The sequence below is a fragment of the Halichoerus grypus genome, chromosome 6 (genome assembly GCF_964656455.1).
Source record: "Halichoerus grypus chromosome 6, mHalGry1.hap1.1, whole genome shotgun sequence".
Taxonomy (NCBI): Eukaryota; Metazoa; Chordata; class Mammalia; order Carnivora; family Phocidae; genus Halichoerus; species Halichoerus grypus.
In genome coordinates this window covers 493,438-511,588 of record NC_135717.1, presented here as the reverse complement: position 1 = coordinate 511,588, position 18,151 = coordinate 493,438, and the positions used below count along the sequence as shown (strand labels likewise).

Genomic DNA, 18,151 nt, shown 5'->3' with positions numbered 1-18,151 from the left:
CATGACCCGCTTCCTTCTGTCCCTGACGCTCTGGGCAGTCTCACTCTTCCTGTTTCCTTTATCAACACTGCGTCTCTGAACTTAGAACATCCCTCTCTTCTTTGAGGCAGTGGGAAACTCAGGATGTGGTCAAGCGTACAGCTCATGCTGACTTACAGCACTGTTCCTATCAAGCCACTGAAACTCGGATTCCTGGTGTCAGTCCGATGTGATGACACCTCATGAGCACTTGTGGGAATTTGTTTTCGGCGCTCAAAGAACATCCACCCGCCTGTACGCACAGGCTCACTCTGGTAGACCAGCCACTTATTAATCAGGCTCTTTGCATATGTAAATTATCATTTTGGTTCCCCATGTCTAAAATGTCCATTTTATTTTTTTTAAACATTTTATTTATTTGAGAAAGTGAGCGAGAGAGAGAGAGCACGAGTGTGGGGGGAGGAGGAGCAGAGGGAGAGGGAGAAGCAGACTCCCCTGCTGAGCAGGGAGTCCAATGTGGCGCTTGAACCCACGACCCTGGGATCAAGATCTGAGTGGAAGGCAGATGCTTAACTGACTGAGCCACCCAGGCGCCCCAGTAAATAAAATCTTAAAAACAAACAAACTCCAAAGCATACTGGAAGTCACCAGAAGTTAAACTCTCTTTCTCAGGCAAATGGTCTTAAAGCACAGAGGTCATCAAAACTTAAAATCAAAGTTGGATTTCAAATAAGTTATAGTTTTACTGAAGGAATGAGAAAGTCCTGTCAAATTCAGTTACCTTTTTCTAGTGACACGTTTGAGTTCTGAAGCAGTCCTGCTGTCGTGAAGTGAGTTTGTTCTTTGCCCGCGTGAGCTCTCATCCACAGTCTACACAGGGAATCAGACACTCCGGTGGCAGTTCTGGAAAAAGAGCATATGAATTTCCATTTTCCTGTAACCCCTTTCTTTGTTCTCATCCTTATGTACTTCCAAATTAGAGAAGGACATTCCTCGTGTCTCACACTTTGAAGAATAAGATTAGATTTTATGGCAGGCAAACATTTTAACATCTTTCCTACGGCAACAATGACGGACACCTTGTAGGAAGGCTTTCTCCTTCCATTTCTATAAAGTCAAAAATCATGTTTCTGCATATTTGAGGAAACTAAAAGGTAACCAAAACTTTCCTTTTGGAAACCCCAATATAACAGGTCAGCAGACCTCACCTCAACAGCAGCGTTGTATACGAGGTGTGGAGAACACTGAGCAGGTAAGAGCTTTTCATTTTCTTTGGTAGTAAGATGATCAGCTAAATGGAGTTTGCCGGAATTTACACTTGCCCTGTCACCAAATACACAGATGGATGAGCAGAGTCTAACTTGTATTTGGATGAGGTATCAACAATCTTTTGATTCATGTATTCTGCAATTTCATCAAAATCTTCATTGAAATCAAGGAGACAATTTGTAACTCTGTTTCAAATCAAAGTAACGAGGAGCTGGGAAAACACCATTTCGCTGCCGGGACTCGGTGCATCACTTAACAGACTGTCAACAATATCATGGTTCATAGGATGTGACAGGATCCGTTCTGCATTGTTGGGTAGATAACACAGCTCATCAAAATTTCTCCCATTTATACACATCCCTTCTCAAAATTTTAATTCCAATCTATGAGTGAGGAAGGGTCGCTTCGCTTAGCTGCACAGAGCAGTGAGTGGACAATGTGAGTTCAGTAGGGGGGTGGGTGTGCCCGAGCTCATTCCGTGGCCAGTGCTGGGGACTGAATATTGGTGGCTTTGGGGGAGACAAAGAAGTTGTGACTGGCTTAGAAGAACTTCCTGTCATGTCCGGGCCTTGAGTTCAGTCTCTGTGCCTTCATCCGCTCCTCCATCATCCCCATCCCGTCTTTTCTGCATATTGCATAGGACTCTGTTTTGGTTTTTAGCTCCCTAGTCCAGTTGTACGTGTGCTTCACCCGCCATCAAAGTCACACTTGTGAGCCTCCTTTGTCAGCGACGTCTGGGTCACACCGGCATTCACATTGTCCTTGTTCTCATTTTCACGATCTGAACCCTTAGACAACATGGCCACAGCATCTGCCATGTGAAAACTTACAGCAGCACTATCTCAACACAAAGCACAACAGTGAATCCCCAGCCAGTGTTAAAGGCAGGCGCTCACACTGCATTAGCAATTCGGATCTCTTGGAGCGATGCAAGGCGGATGGTCGTTATGTAAACTACAAATCGTGGCTGCCACCATCAACAGTTGGGGAAAAGCAGGGGCAGTAACCGCGGAGGGCATTTATGCCGCTTCCAATGGACACGGAATACTTGTGCTCTAGCTCCTATTCGGGGGCTGCCACAAGAGTTTTCTACTTTCCCCCAGCCTTCCACACCCTTTCAGGAAAAACAGCACTTTATGCATCCCCCGGAGTCTTTCCTGGGATGCAGGCCTTTCAGAGCCAGAACCCGGGTGGTTCTGTGTAAACCAGGATGGTTGAAAATCCTACTGGTCGTCAGAGAGACATGCTATGTGTGTAAACACATCAGATTTGGAAGACTCAGTATGAAGAAAAGAATGTAAAATATCTCATCCTGTTTGATGTTGATTAGTGAAATTTTTTTTAATATACTGTGTCTGGGTGCAATAAAATATATTATCCAATCGAATTTCACCCACATCTTTTTTTTTTTTTCTATTGCAGCTATTAGAAAAATTTAGATGCCATCCATCTTGCATTATACTTCTGCTGGACACGGCGTAGCAGACTCTGGGTTCTGGGAGGCAGGGGCGGTCCTGTGCCACCATCCCCAGCTCCCCTGTGCCTGGCACAGGGCCTCACCCATATCAGGTGGATGGATTCTGCACAACAAATGGACTCTTGATCTATTAGATTCACGGACACCCGCCCCTTTGAAAAAATAGGCCGGAAAATATTTTTTTAAAAACCTGAGAAAACGTTTGAGGTCAGCTTTGCCCCAATAAGCACCAGGCTTGTCTCAGTCCAGTCCTGATGGTGCTGAGGGGCTCCCAGCACAGCTGCTCTCTCCTTGCAGAGAAGCCTGCCAAGAATTATTTCAGACAGTTTTTGTCAGCATTCAGTAGCTCATCGGCCTTTCATGGCACACACAAACAACGTGACATATAGAGAAAACCTGCATTTCACCCAAGTCTGCGGGACTTTGGCCCGGCAGGACAGGCTGCTGAGAGTCAGGCGTGGCCTCCGGTGGTTAACACGACTGTCATGTTCTTACTCATGAACGTCAAGTCCCTTGGTGGTTATATGAGCTGCCTTAGGGAAGGTGGCTGGGTATCCCGGCACGGAGAGTTGATGATCATTCCGGAATGGCCCCAATAAACAGCTGGTCCAGGTAGCCAAGCAATGTCACAGTCAAACGTCCAATGCCAACTCTACCCAAACCCAAATTATCTTTAGCAGATATTCCCCAGAATCCAAGTGATGCCTATGATTAACTGCCTTTTTTGAAACAGATTTGTTTAGAAAGAGAGGGTACGGGCACGTGAGGGGTGGGAAGGGGCAGAGTGAGAGGGAGAGAGAAAATCCCAAGCAGACTCCCTGCTGGGTGGGGAGCTTGAAGTGGGGCTCAATCCCGTACCCCTGAGATCATGACCTGAGCTGAAGCCGAGAGTTGGGACACTCAACTGACTGCACTGCCCAGATGCCCCTACAATCAACTGCTTTACCCCCAGAAGCCAGTTGGTTCAGGTATCTGGCTGCTAGCCCCTGTGCAGTTAATTCACACTGGAAAGTGCCCAGGAAAGCTCTCAGCTCGGAGCTGGACGATGTAAATTGTTTACTGTTTGTTTTTTATCTTAAAACTAATATTAGTATGATAATGGCCAACACCGATCAAATCTACCCATTGTGGGCCCGGCAGCACAGCCTCACCGAATATTCGGAACAGCTCCATGGCAAATCAGGGCACTGAGTCTGAGAGCTTGCGGCTAGTAAGGGGCAGATCTAACACTTGAAAATCCAGATCCAAGTGACCCCACAGCCTGGGGCTTTAGCCACCATGCAACCTCTGTCCATATAACCGAAGTTTTCAGAAAGCATGTGACAGTTTAAAAGTTAAAAAGATGTATAGACTACTTTAATCCCACCACCCAGAGGTAACTTTTGCAAACATCTTAAGGCCTATTCTGTCACTTTTCTCTGTACATAATTCATATTTTTATAAAAGTGAATGCTATATATGCTGTTTCATAATCGGCCTTCACTACCGAGCCATGCGCGTCGATGTCCTGCCAGGCCGCAGAAATCCAGACCTCAGTGCAAGATGAAGATGGAGCACAGGCAGTTCCCTCCCTCTCACCTGCGGCCTCATTGAGATGACTGGCAGAGACTAGCGGAGTTGGAGGCCACAGGCAGCAGGAGAGGAGGGACGACATTTTCGGGGCAGGGGAAGAGCAGGCAGAGATGTGGGTGGAGGAACTGCATCTCAGCGTAGGTACTGGGGACTGCGTCTGGGCAGAGGTGGGCTTGTCTCCTGTGGTCTCAGGGGCTCAGACCAGGTCTGGGGGTGGGGCTGGCATCACAGAGATTAACTGAAGCTCTGGGCTGCTTCCGCACGCCTGCCACACAGCAACCGCTCAGAAAGCCACGTATCTCTTCTCCCAAAGTGCTTGGGAGCTTTTTTGAGCAGCTCTCGTCTTCCCAAGTAATTCCTTCCTCAGTTCCTCCGTCTGGCATCTGGTAAGGTGTCCAATGGCTCCTTCCTTTCTGTACCTCACAAAAAGAGCCCAATGCCTGGTGAACCCTTGGACATGAAGCTCCTGTCAACTCTCTTACTGAGGAGGGAAGCCTATCAAGGACACAGAGTTACCTGGAATAACGGAGAACGTTCTGACCACACCAAGTGATGGTAAAGGTTCAGAGCAAATGGAACGCCTATGTTTCTCGTGGGAATGTCAGACGATACAACTCCTTTGGAAAACACATCAACCATTTAGTATGTAGTTAAATATATACTTACCACGCAGTCTAGCTGGGCCACTCCTAGGTATTTGCCCAAGCAAAATGAAAACATGTCCACACAAAGACTTGTGCACTTATGTTTACAGAAGCATCATTCAAGTGAACTGGCAAAGCACAAACATCAGTCAACTGATAAACAGTTTAATTACTGTGTTATATGCATACAGTGGAATGCTACTCAGCAATAAAAATGCAACGAAGTGCTGTTAGATCCAAGAACGTGGATCTCAAAAACACTGTGCCAACCACGAAGGTCTAGACAACACAACTCCAATCTGCAAATCAGATCAGTGGTTGCCCAAAGCCTGGGTATGGGTTGGGGTGTGATTGGGAAGGGGACCAAGACAACTGTATTTTGATTGCGGTGATAACTACAAAACTGCACAAAAACTCATCAAAATATACATTTAAAATGGGACCATTTCATTGTATGTAAATCAAATATCAATAAAATTCACTTAAAGAAAAAGAAACTTTTTCTTTTAAAGATTTTATCTATTTGAGAGAGAACAGAAGTAGGCAGAGGGGCAGAAGAGGGAGAAGCAGGCTCCCCGCTGAGCAGGGAGCCCCATGCTGGGCTCGATCCCAGGACCCTGAGATCATTACCTGAGCTGAAGGCAGACGCTTAACCCATTGAGCCACCCAGGTACCCCAAAAAAGAGACTTCTAAAAATAAGTGGTAGAAATAAAAAGGTCAATGGAAAGGTTAGAAAATAAAGCCAAGTATCTATTCAGAACATAGAAAAAAATGACCCAAAAAGGAGGACTAGGTGAGAAATGATGGGGGGGGGGGGAAATCAGTTCAACATCACGCACACAGACGTTCTAGAACCGGAGAATGGAGGAACCTAAGAGAAAGGGCCCCTCTTGCAAAGTGAACAAAGATCCTATTTAGATGTGTTCTTGTGAAATTTCAGAATATTAGGAAAAAGAAAGATCTTAAAAGCATCCAGAAATAAAACTCATATGACTCCTACAAAAGAAGGATCACCCAACTGTCAATAGCAAGACACTAACGGAGCCGTGCGGTCACAATTCTGGGGGCAAACTTGGGATCTAGAAGTCTATGCTTGGCTACGAGGGCAAATTAAAGGCCTTTTTGGTATGCAGACATCCCTTTCTGAGGACATGCTTGTAATGTACTTCAGAGAACAAAGGACACCAAGAACAGGGAAAGCGTGGGGCCAGTGCAGCAGTGGTCTGGAGGCCTGTGGGGCGATGTCCACAGCGATGGCTGGGCAGCAGGCCTGAACGGCAGAGGCTGGAGGGCTCTCAGACATGCAACTCCAGGGGAAAAGGTGGGCATTTGGGGCAAGATTTAGCACAAGAGGCTGGGTCAATGTGAGGGATATGGTGAAAGCACACTTTTTGTCAATGAGAAAAAAAATAACGGCAGTTAGAAACTCAATAAATAAAATGAAAAGCTGTAAACATAAATTGTGGTCCAAATACGAAGCAAACTAAACCGTGGCATTATCTTGGGCAACTCATGGAATAGAATCATTTTAAGGCCATTGAGCATAGAGAGGAAAATGCAGCCATAAACAGAAAAACCACCGATGGATTTCTAGCCTTGGGAATCAATCTATGAACAAAGCATGAAAAAATTAAGTATTTTCAATCTGTTCTAATGATAGGCAGCAACCTTGACTTTTGTATAAGCAAAAGTCTAGATGTTGTGAGTTGGGAGGTGGGTGGAAGCAAAGGAGGCAGAGTTAAGGATGGGATCCCTATCTTTTGTGGTAGGAAAGGACAGATACTATCCCACGCTGCTGGACAAGATACAGAGATTTAAGTGCTAAATGTTACATAATGTTACACAGGTAACTGAGAAAAACCCAACAGGATAAAACTGTACTAAGTGGAGATGGAAGATATGAAGGGGTAGGTGAGAATACCTTCTCTAACCCCACCTGATGGGGCCCCAACCATCTGATGCTTGCTGTCTGTCCAAGATCGCCTCCTGCCATCTTCCTCCCGCTCATCTGGCCTCCTTGCTGCTCTCCAATTTGCCAAGCTTGCTCCTGCTCAGGACATTTGTACCTGAGAAGCTAGGAGAGGCAGGGTGGGCAGCGGGGAGTTCATGAAAGGGCACCTGCCTGAGCTTCTCATCAGCTTGCCCCTTTCTGGGACACAAGGGCAACCCTGATGTTGAATATCCCTTGCTCACCTGGTCCAGGAGAGGGATGAATTCACCATAGCCCACCTGTATTTCACAAAAACAAAACAAAACAAAAAAGAAGCACAGAGAGTTCCCAAATGCTCTTTGCCCAGTTTCTCCTAAGGTTAACATCTTACATTATATATTGTACAAATATCAAAGCCAGGTAATTAATTCTGGTGCAATACTGTCTTTAGTCTGTTCGGGCCGCTATAACAAATTAACAGAGGCTGGGTGCTTAAAAAACAATTTATTTCTCACAGTTCCGGAGGCTGGAAGTCCAAAACCGAGTTATAAGCAGGTTTGATGCCTGGTCAAAGTCCACATCTTGGTTCATAGACAGCTGTCTTCTCTCAGCTCCTTTTCAAGGGTACTGAACCCATTCACGAGGGCTCCCTTCTCATGATCTAAGCACTTCCCAGAGGTCTCACCTCGAAATACCATCACACTGGGGATTAGGTTTCAATATATGAAGTTTTGGGAAAACACAAATATTCAGTCTATAGCAAATATTGTCAACTAAACTGCAGACTTTATTCAGATTTCATGTTTTTCCACAGTAGTACTTTACCTAGTCCAAGCCACTCGGGAACTCCATGTTGCATTTAGTTGTCATTCTCCTTAGGCACAGCCAACCTGGGGCAGTTCCTCAGAATTTCCTTATCTTTCAGGAGCTTGGCCCTTTTGAAGAGTACTGTTATGTGGTACCATGTCCTTGCTTGGATTTCTCTGAAGCTTTCCCATGATTTGATGGAGGGTATGCATTTTTGGCAAGAAAACCACAGGAGCGCTTTTGTGTCTTTCTCCTTGCATTATTACATCAGGGGTCAATGCTGTTGTTATATCTTATACCTTGATTACCTGCTTGAGGTGTGTTGGTCAAGTTTTTCCACTCTGAAGTTACTATTTGTCCCTGTTAACAAATATCTTGGGGGAAAGATTTGAAGCAATATCTGTCTCAAAACTTTTGCCCACTAATCTTAGCATCCATTAGATACGGCTCCCAACAATTACTACGCTGTCATTTGCCTAAAGTTGTTTTTCCAGTTCCCTATTCCTACATCTATAAATTGTGGTATTTCCGTAGGAAAGAGCTGTTCTTTCTCTCTCACTTGTTTACTTTTTATCTCTACGGACTCCTGGGTATTTACGTTACCCTGTAAGTTATGATTCAATAGGATTGTTTACTTTGCTGCTCACATTGTCCCAGCTTTCGCCATTCAGCTTGGCTCCTGAGTCCTCCTACACCCCAGCCTCATTTTGTGAGCACCCTCTTACTTTCTGGTGATACAGGATGCGCCAGGCTCATCTTGTATTTTCCCTGTCCCGGCCCTGGAACTGGTCACTTGTTTAGGAGGCCGTTTATAAGTGCTGGTTGATTTGGAGTAGCAGGAGGGTGTGGTGAGAAAGGAAGGAAGGGCACTCCCAGCCTCCTCGTCCCACCCCGGCCCCAGGGAAGTGCACGTCCCACCAGGAAGGATGCGGCTACAGCCGGTGGGTGGCTCTTTGTGGACCACACCCCCCAACCCTGCGGGGCCCTGGGTGCTCCCCAGCGGGTGGTGTCGCGGCGCGGGGCCGCACTGGGAGGAGCAGGGCGGGGACTCGGGGCATCCCCGCGGGAGCGCGGGCTCACTGTTCCCGTCGCCTGAGCGCCCCTCCCGGCCCCGGGGCCCCCCCCGACTAGGAGGGCGGGGTGAGTGAGGACGGCGAGGATGCCTCGAACCCTAGTGACCCCAGTACTTGCTTTCAGTCAGACCGACGCTCCGGAGACGGACCCTCTGACCTCGCCCAGGTCATGCGGACCGCGGTTCGCGTCTGACTCTCAGTTGTGACCCTTCACCCACGAGAGAGGAGCGCTGGGCTGGAACCCGCGCCAACAGCGTAGGCTGCGAACACCTGGGAAACTCCGCCTGCATTCCTCGGGGGGGAGGGACGTGGCGAGGGGGCGGGCACGTGACCCGGACGCAGCCAATCGGCGGCGCCGGCGCGGCCTCGGGCCGAGCACGCGCAGAAGCGCCAGCGCCATTGCTTTCCGGCGGCGGCAGCGTCCGCGATTGGCCGTGTTCGGGTCGCGTGTCCGCGCCCTCGCCGCGGGGGTGGCTGGGAAGTGGCTGGCGCGGACCTCCGCCTCGGTGGGGCACCGCCCGGCGCGAGTGCGCAGTTGAGGTCCGGCTTAGCTGCGGCGCGCGGGAGCGGGAACTGTGCGGCGGCGACAGGTGCAGGCGGGGGCTAGCCAGGGCAGCCGGCTTGTGGTCACATGTTTCCCGCTACAGCGGGGCACCTGTCGGGCTACTAGGAGGCAGCCGGGCGCTGGGGGCGTGGGCAGGCAGCGGGGGTGCTGAGGGTGTGGGCACTTGGGCTGCTGGGGGTGCGGGGGGCGCTGGGGGGCCTGGGGACGCTGGGGGGGCCTGGGGGTGCGGGCGCAGGTGCTGCGGCCGCTGGGGGCCCGGGGGTGCTCGTGCTGGCGGTGCGAGCGCTGGGGGCGCGGTCGCTGGGGGTGCGAGCGCTGGGGGCGCGGATGGGCCTGCCAGGGACTGCGTGCGCAGGGAGCCTGGGGTGCCCCGAGCTGCACACAGCCCGGCGTGCTTGCGTGTGGACTGGCTGCTGGTTGATGGCCGGGGGTGCCGTGCACCTGTGCCACGCAGGGCGCGGGCTCTAGGGCTCCGGCCTGAGGCATCCCACGCTGCCCGGTTGTAGGAAGATAGGGTTTTATCCTGGAGGAGTCACACACTGCCAAGTTAGCAGTGCCTAATCGTGGTTTTGGCACTATCTGTCGTCAGGGGCTTCAAGTTGTACGTGAAATATTCACAGTAGTTTCTGAAACATCAATTTTACTTCGTGAATAAGGGGAAGAAGTACAGGCTCAAGCACTTTGATGAGAGGGGTTAGTTGTTAAAGCTGTCGTCCCACCGTGAAGACCAAGGCCCCTTCTCAGGGATGAGCGCGCTTCCCGGGAGGGTAATTTCCAGCGGGCTGTTTGCCTGTACCAGCAAGACTGATGCGTGTACTTACATTAAAACCAGAGTACCTCTTGCGGGGACAGAGAGCCCCAGTTGATCACGAGGACTAAAATCGTAATCGAAATGCCTGTCGTTCAGAGACTCTGAAAAAGAGCCAGTGTCCCCCACACCAAACCCCATTAGTTCACCTTCGTTAATTTGAAAGGCCATTGTTGGTCCCCTGCTTCACATGTGCCAACGCCACCACGTCTCATTGCTCTCAGTCTTAGCCAAAACTGTAAACTCACATTCTGAAGAACAGAAATATAAAGAAACTAACAGTCCTGGAGGAAGACAACACCTAGACGTCTACAGGATCCTTCTGTCTACCGTTACACTTGTTCCGCAACAACAGGCACCCTCATGTCTCTTCAGGTTACACTTTCCGAGACCAGAAAACCCTGCCCAGATGCCTAAGAACAAATCAGCGAGTGCCCTTGTCCTTGGCACAGGGTCCAGGCCTCCGTGTCCAAGCCAGCTCCTGAAACCATCCTTTGCTTATAGAAGAGTCACAGGACAGGCTCAGGACCCTGGGGACAAGGCCAAGGACAAGCCTAGGTCAAAGGCACGGCTGAGTGGAGGCTGGTGCTGGGCAGGCTGGGGACTCGGCGGCCTCCCTCTGAGATCCCAGTTGTCATCCACAACAGCACTGCCCATGGCCTCTGAAAATGATTCTAAAATTCTAAATGACTCAAAGCCAGGAAAACAAGCTATCCATAGCCCACCACCCCAAGTAACCTTCAGTAATTGTTTCTCTTATGTCCTCTATCACACAGGCAATGACTGGACGTCTAGATGACACTGGGTATTTGGAGAGTCCTGGAAAATGGGGAAAAGTCGGGAAGAAAGATTTATCTTTAGAGAAAACTTAATTTTCCGAGCTGGTTGTAAGACAACTGGCAGTGGACAGGCGGGTCTGTGTAAGGGGACACCCTGCCTCCTGCTCTGGCTTGGAGGAGAGGCAGCCCCCGAGAGCACTTAGTCTTAGCTTCTGCCTTCCAGGCTCATCCTGAGATTGTTCTAAAGTTTCAACACTTTCAATTATGAAACAGCACACAAAATTCAGACATACACAAGTAGAGGAGAGAGTGGAACAGCCCTTGTGGATCTGCTTTGCCTGTTCTAGAACCCTGCACTCCCACTGAAACCCTGGCCTCCTTAACGCAGCGGATGGCCGGGAGAGCCACGCCCTCAGTGCGCGTCAGGGTCTGCTTTCGTTGGGGTGCGCTGTTCTGTCGAGTGGACAGCTTGCTTATCCATTCCTAACTGTTGATGGACGTTTGGGGCTGGAACGCAGCTGCTGCGAACACTTGCACATTTTCATTTCTCAACAAAACAGCTTCTTGATAAACATCCTGAATATCCTTGCCTGGAACAGGGCCCTGTTCTCCACAGAGGAAACAGGTGTGCCGACCTAGGAGCTAAAAACACCACCAGTGTGCGTGGGGCTCAGCGGAGTTGTGTTTTTGAATAGGAAATACATGCACAAGAAAGTAAATTCAAAGGTACCAAAAGGCGTAGACTGAAGTCCCACTCCAGTCCCTGTCATGCAGGTCCCCTCCCCAGAGGCCACCACCGTAGTTTCTTCTGTACCCTTCCAGAAATAGTGTATCCGCGTGAGAGCAAATCAGCGGCTGCTACCTCTTTCCTCCTTTTACGTCTGGTTCATCCTTCCTATACAGCGTTGTGGTTTTTTTTTTTTTTTTAAATATTTTATTTACTTATTTGACAGAGAGACACAGCGAGAGAGGGAACACAAGCAGGGGGAGTGGGAGAGGGAGAAGCAGGCTTCCCGCTGAGCAGGGAGCCCGATGCGGGGCTCGATCCCAGGACCCTAGGACCACGACCTGAGCCGAAGGCAGACGCTTAACGACTGAGCCACCCAGGCGCCCCTAGCGTTGTGTTGTTTATGATTATTAATGTATTTTAAAGATCATCCCATACTGGCACGTAGGGGGCTGTCTCTGGTTATTAAAAGGTAGGAGTTTTATTTTCAACGAACTCACCCCAGAGGGATCTCATATTTTCATTTAGATCACAGAAGGGAGATTTTCAAAGGAAGTAAACCTCGCCTTTGAACTATGGTGTAGGTACAGCAAATAGAGGAATCATCTTTATGAAAATAACTTTTTCAGCTTAAAATTTAGGAAGTGAAACTTCGGTTTAAAGCGAATATTTCTTAGATATAATACCAAAAGCATAATAAAAGAAGACACTGATAAGTTCCTTCTAAACTAAAAACTTTTGTTCTTCAAGAAACCTTGTTAAAGAGTGAAAACAGGAGTACCTGTTTTCAGTTGGCTCAGCTGGTGGAGGGTGCAACCCTTGATCTCCGGGTTGTGATCTTGAGCCCCATGCTGGGCGTAGAGATTACTTAAAAATGAAATCTTAAAAAAAAGTGAAAAACAAGCTCCATGATGAGAGACGATATTTGCATATCATAGATGATAAAGCACTCGTATCTAGAATATGGGAACAACTCATATTCAATAGAAAACCTGATTTAAAAAAAAATGGACAAGGGTGGGGCACGTGGGTGGCTTGGGTGAGCGACTGACTATTGGTTTTGACTCAGGTCACGATCTCAGGGTCGTGAGATCCAGCCCCACGTCTGTCTCTGCACTCAACAAGGAGTCTGCTCGGGATTCTCTCTCCCCTCTGCCTCTTCCCTTCCCCCTGCTTGCGAGTGCGCATGAGCTCTGTCTCTCAAAATAAATATTTTTTTTTTTCTAAAGATTTTATTTATTTATTTGACAGAGACACAGCGAGAGAGAGAACACAAGCAGGGGGAGTGGGGGAGGGAGAAGCAGGCTTCCCATGGAGCAGGGAGCCCGATGCGGGGCTCGATCCCAGGACCCCGGGATCATGACCTGAGCCGAAGGCAGACGCTTAAGACTGAGCCACCCAGGCGCCCCTCAAAATAAATAAATCTTTAAAAAATGGGCAAGAGATTTTAAGATATTTCACCAGTGAAGAGCTACAGATGGCCAGTAAGCACATGAAAAAATACTCAACATCATTAGACATAAAGGAAATGCAAACTAAAACCATATTTAAATACCACGACATGCCTATTACAATGGCTAAAACTAAAAAGGGCAATGTGTCAAATGTTGGCAAAAATGAGAGGAACCAGGACTGTCATATGGTGCTGGTGGGTATATAAAATGGTACCTCACTCTAGAAAATAGTTTGACAGTTTCTTAAAAACTTAAATAGAATCTAGTGTGATTGCCATTCCCCTCCTTGATGTTCCCCTGGGAGAAATGAAAGTCTATGTCCATAAAGACACCTGTACTCCCGTGTTGTGAGAAGCTTCTCTGTGGTAGCCGGGAGCTAGGAGCCAACACGCATCAGGGTTGCGGTGTGGCCACCCAGTGGAATGCCGCTCAGCAACAGAAAGGAATGCGCCACCACCCACGGGTGCTACAATGCAGATACGTCTCAAAATAATTGTGCCGCATGAAAGAAGACCAAAAAGCCAAGCCGAAAACACGTGCTGTGAAAGTCCAAAATGTGCAGGGCATACTCTGTGGTGACCAGACCAGACCAGGGCTGCCTGGAGGGGGCGGGGTGGGGCTGCGGGAGAGGGCAGGAAGAACCTTTGGGGTGGAGAGGTTCGTGGGTGCACACGTGTCAGAACTCGTCAAACTGCGTGCCTTAAATGGGTGCAGTGAACTGTAGGGCAAGCATCCTTCAATAAAGCAGTTAAAAACAGCAATCCATCCATCAGGGGCTACAAACATGTACCAAATATGCCCTAGCAATTCTGCTCTGAGGAACCCACCTAAGACAACGGAAACGTGCCCACACATGTCACAAAGCCCAGAGCAGTTTTATTCACAATGGCCTCAACCTAAATGCCCATCAACGGGTGAACGGAAAACAGAGTTGAGACCTCAAAGCCTAAAATGTTTATTATCTGGCCCTTGACAGAAAGGGATTGCTGACCCCTGAACTCGTCATGAATAAATAAATCACCTCAAAAACTTTGTGCTACGAGAAAAAAGCCAGACACCGAAGACCACAGACATGATTCCAGGTACATGAAGCATCTAGAACAGACATCAGGTTAGAGACAGAAGCGGCTCAGTGGTTGCTCGGCTGGGAACGCGGGCAGGGATCAGCTGCACCTGGCCCTGGGTCGCTCTCTGGTGGACACAAGTGTTCTAAAACAGCTCTGAAAATTTGCTAAAACTCACCCAACTGTACACTTAGCAGGCTGACTGTCACAGTATGTAAGTACATCTCAGTAATACCGTAAACTCTCGGGCTACATTTTACACGTCCCTGTTCTCCGCCACCTCTACAGGAAAGTTAGGGCTCCACAAATAGTTGCTGATTTAATTGAGGAGTGTGGACAAGAATTTCAAAAAAATTTTTTTTAAGATTTTATTTTTATTTATTTGAGAGAGAGGAAGAGAGAGCATGAGTGGGGGGAGGGGTAGAGGGAGAAGCAGACTCCCCGCTGAGCAGGGAGCCCGATGCGGGGTTCGATCCCAGGACCCTGGGATCATGACCTGAGCCGAAGGCAGATGCCCAACCAACTGAGCCACCGAGGCATCCCAAGAATTAAAAAAAAAAAATTAAGAGGGACGCATTGGTTCTCAGGTGTTTAGATGACTACCCTTTGTCTTTCTCTGAACACACCTACCTGTTGACACCATGCCAGGCGGCACTGATGGACTGTGATGCTCTGAATACGTCCCCTCAGAGCCGTCCAGAGACTGGAATGCCATGCTCGTCTTTCTTTGGCAGCCGATGCCAGCGTCCAACCACGCCTGCCTTGTGTGTGTGACCTCAGCCGAGTTGTCTGCCACCTCTGTTTGGTTCCCGTGACCCTTCGTGGCTGATCAAAGATGGAAGCTGGAGCTCTTGCTGGACATGAAAATGCATGGTGCTCAGGGCAGGGTCCTCACAATTTAGGGGATCAGTCCCCTGGAGGTCTGGCCACTGGGTCCACTGCAGATCTGGGCTGAGGCCCCATAATTTGCATTCCTCACAGGTTTCCAGGTGATGCTGAGGAAGGAAACAGCAGAGGGTATAAGGGGCAATCGGAGAACTGGTGGGTGACGTCCCTGAGGGCATCCTAAGCCCCCTGCAGCTGCGGTTGATCACAGAACGGGCTGACACCCCGTCACAGCTTGGGAGGCTTTCTGGGGTGGGAAAGCGGATGGGGCCTGGGAGGCAGTAACCTAAGTCTGTGGTGCAGATTCGGATCCCACCTCTTAGTGCAGGCCTGCTGTCCCCAACCAAAAAGCCAGGCTCTCCCGCGGACGCCCTCCTGATGGGGTTTGGAGCGCCTGCCACCTGGCGTCCAGAAAGGGCACTACACTGAGCAGTTGGGGAGCCTCCGGGATCACTGTGAGATTAAATCTAAGGGAAAAATTAGCAAATCTAAAAATGTCAGTTAACTACCAAACACATTAAGACAGGCGTACAAGATATTATAATAAATATTTTTAATTACATTTTCAAACACTTAAGCATAAATGTTAATATCTGGTTGTTAGAAAATACAATATTCCCCGCCCCCTGTGTTAACATAAATATTTGGCTTATGGAAATAATACCCATTTAAAATGAAGTTTTTTAGGCACTTGGGTGTAGAAAGTGCTAGAGAATAAAATCCAATTTTACTTTACTCCTACTTATAAGAGAGCAACCAAAATTATATCTGATTAAATATTCTATTTTCAACATTGTTCGCATTACTGAGATAAGAAAAGAACATTGTAACCGAATGTATCCATATAATATTTTGAGTTCCAGGATATTTTAAACAGCAAAAATTTAACTGATAAAAATTTCAAGTTCCTTTTATTCTGTTCACTGTGATACTAAGTTTCAGTAGACACAACCCAAGGAAAGAATGAACTTCTTCTTAACAGCTTTTGCGTAACAAAATAATCTTGGTGGGGTGGGCATTTGCACAAACAAATCCTAACTCAAGGGCGCGGCAGGTGCATGTAGCTTTGAAACAAACAAACAGGCTGATTTGGCTGCCGGTGGCACAGACCCCATTTAGTTTTAATGTCAATTACCTACAGATGTTTGGGAGATCTGTCATGGTATAAATAAAAGCTAAAGGTAGAGAAGCCACACAGTGAACATTATTTCAGAAACTCCTGGGCTCGAGATCCGTCTGAGAATCCCGGGCACATTCCTTAGGGAATACATTCTTGCTATCAAAGTCTTGCTCGTGAAGGTCTCAGGCTGTTGACTAAAAGGTGCCGTGCTGTGAGGTCTGAAGGCCACACACTCCAGCCCGGGGAAGCACGGGAGCTGGGTCTCGCTCCGGGCTCCGCCGTCCGCGCTCACTGGGCTGGCGGCTGGCCTGCAGGTGCCGCAGAAGCTGTTGGCAGTGGGCAGGAGAGCGATGTTTGTGGACGACTGCCTCGGTCTCTCTCACCAGGAGCTCAGGGAACAGAACGCTGCCTGCTTTGAGGACCTCTGTAAAACAGCAACACACCCTTCAAACACCAGGAATCAATAGTAACCAACTGCTGCTTATGGGAGTAAGCTGCACATGCCAGTTAAAACAGCTAGGAACAGAGCAGACTGCAAAGTGAGGCAAGTTATCCAGGACTCAGAGGCTGCGTGTGACCCAATGAGGAAGAGTCCGTCCTCGGAGAAGACATATGGATCCTTAATACGCACGTGCCTAATAACAGGACCAAACTACACGAGGCCAAACGGACAGGACTGCAGGAGAAGCAGATGAATCCACACTGTAGCTGAGACTTCCACACCCGCTATCAGAGTGGACAGACCTGCAGGCGGAAGGTCAGCGAGGATGTGGCCGACCTCCACAGCACCATCCGTCAGGGGCTACGACAGAGATCTGCAGACGCCTCCGTCCAATAGCAACCGAATACACACTCTTCTCAAGCTCCCCTGGCACACTCACCAGATGGGCCACGTTCTGGCCCATGAAAAACACCATAACAAATTTAAAAAACAAAAGTCCTACAATGTCTGCTCTCAGACCGTAATGGAGTGAAACCAGAAATCAATACGTGATCAACTGGAAAATCCCCAAATATCTGGAGATTAAACAACACATTTCTAAATAATGCAATGGTCAAAGAAGAAATCTGAAAAGAAACTAAAGATCATTTTGAACTGAATGAAAAGGAAAACACAACCAAAATTTGTGGGATGCAGTGAAAACAGTGCTTGGAGGGGAATTTACAGCATTGAATGCATATGTGAGAAAAGAGCTAAAAATCGATACCTTAAGTTTCTACCTTAGGAAACTAGAAAAAGAAAGACAAATCCAAGGTGAACAGAAGAAAAGAATAAGAATTAGAGTGGAGGGGCGCCTGGGTGGCTCAGTCATTAAGCGTCTGCCTTCGGCTCAGGTCATGATCCCAGGGTCCTGGGATTGAGCCCCGCATCGGGCTCCCTGCTCAGCCAGGAGCCTGCTTCTCCCTCTCCCACTCCCCCGGCTTGTGTTCCCTCTCTCGCTGTCTCTCTCTCTCTGTCAAATAAATAAATAAATAAGAATTAAAAAAAAAAAAAAAGAAGAATTAGAGTGGAAATCAGTGAAATTGAAGCAGGAAATCAATAGAGAAAATCAACAAAACCAAAAGCTGGTCCTCTGAACAAGTCGTGGCCCACAGATGTGAGGACCCCGATGAGGTGGGCTGATCCCTGGAAAGACACACAAGAAGAGATGACCTATATCTATCAAAGAAATGGAATCAATAATTAATAACCTCACGAAACAGAAAGCACCAGCCCCAGATGGGTCCACTGGTAAATTCTACCAAACTTTCAGGAAGAAATTATACCAATTCTCCACACTCTATTCCAGAAGATGGAAGCTTCCTAACTCACTCTACGAGGCCAGCATGACCCTAGTACAAAACCAGACAATGACATTACAAGATAACTATAGACCATTATCTCTCATGAACATAGATACAAAAATCCTCAACAAAATAGTAGCAAATAGGATCCAACAATGTATAAAAAGAATTATGCATGAACACCAAGTGGGGTTTATCCCAGGTGCACAAGG

General features: G+C 48.2%; 1 protein-coding gene and 1 long non-coding RNA gene across 2 annotated transcripts in view; both read right to left on the bottom strand.

Moving 5' to 3' along the window:
• Positions 1-7,361: 7,361 nt before the first annotated feature.
• On the bottom strand, positions 7,362-9,053 carry LOC118544069 (uncharacterized). The gene is made up of 2 exons (XR_013448640.1): positions 8,871-9,053; positions 7,362-7,807 (listed from the first exon to the last, which is right to left on the bottom strand). It is a non-coding gene; the product is annotated as an uncharacterized LOC118544069 (long non-coding RNA).
• Positions 9,054-15,572: 6,519 nt separating this feature from the next.
• Positions 15,573-18,151, bottom strand: part of DNAAF5 (dynein axonemal assembly factor 5) — a 49,084-nt gene continuing 46,505 nt past the window's right edge. The window contains exon 13 of the mRNA XM_036105570.2: positions 15,573-16,578. Coding sequence (XP_035961463.2) covers positions 16,349-16,578 — 230 coding nt within the window. The 3' untranslated portion in view covers positions 15,573-16,348. The remainder of the gene's footprint in view (positions 16,579-18,151) is intronic.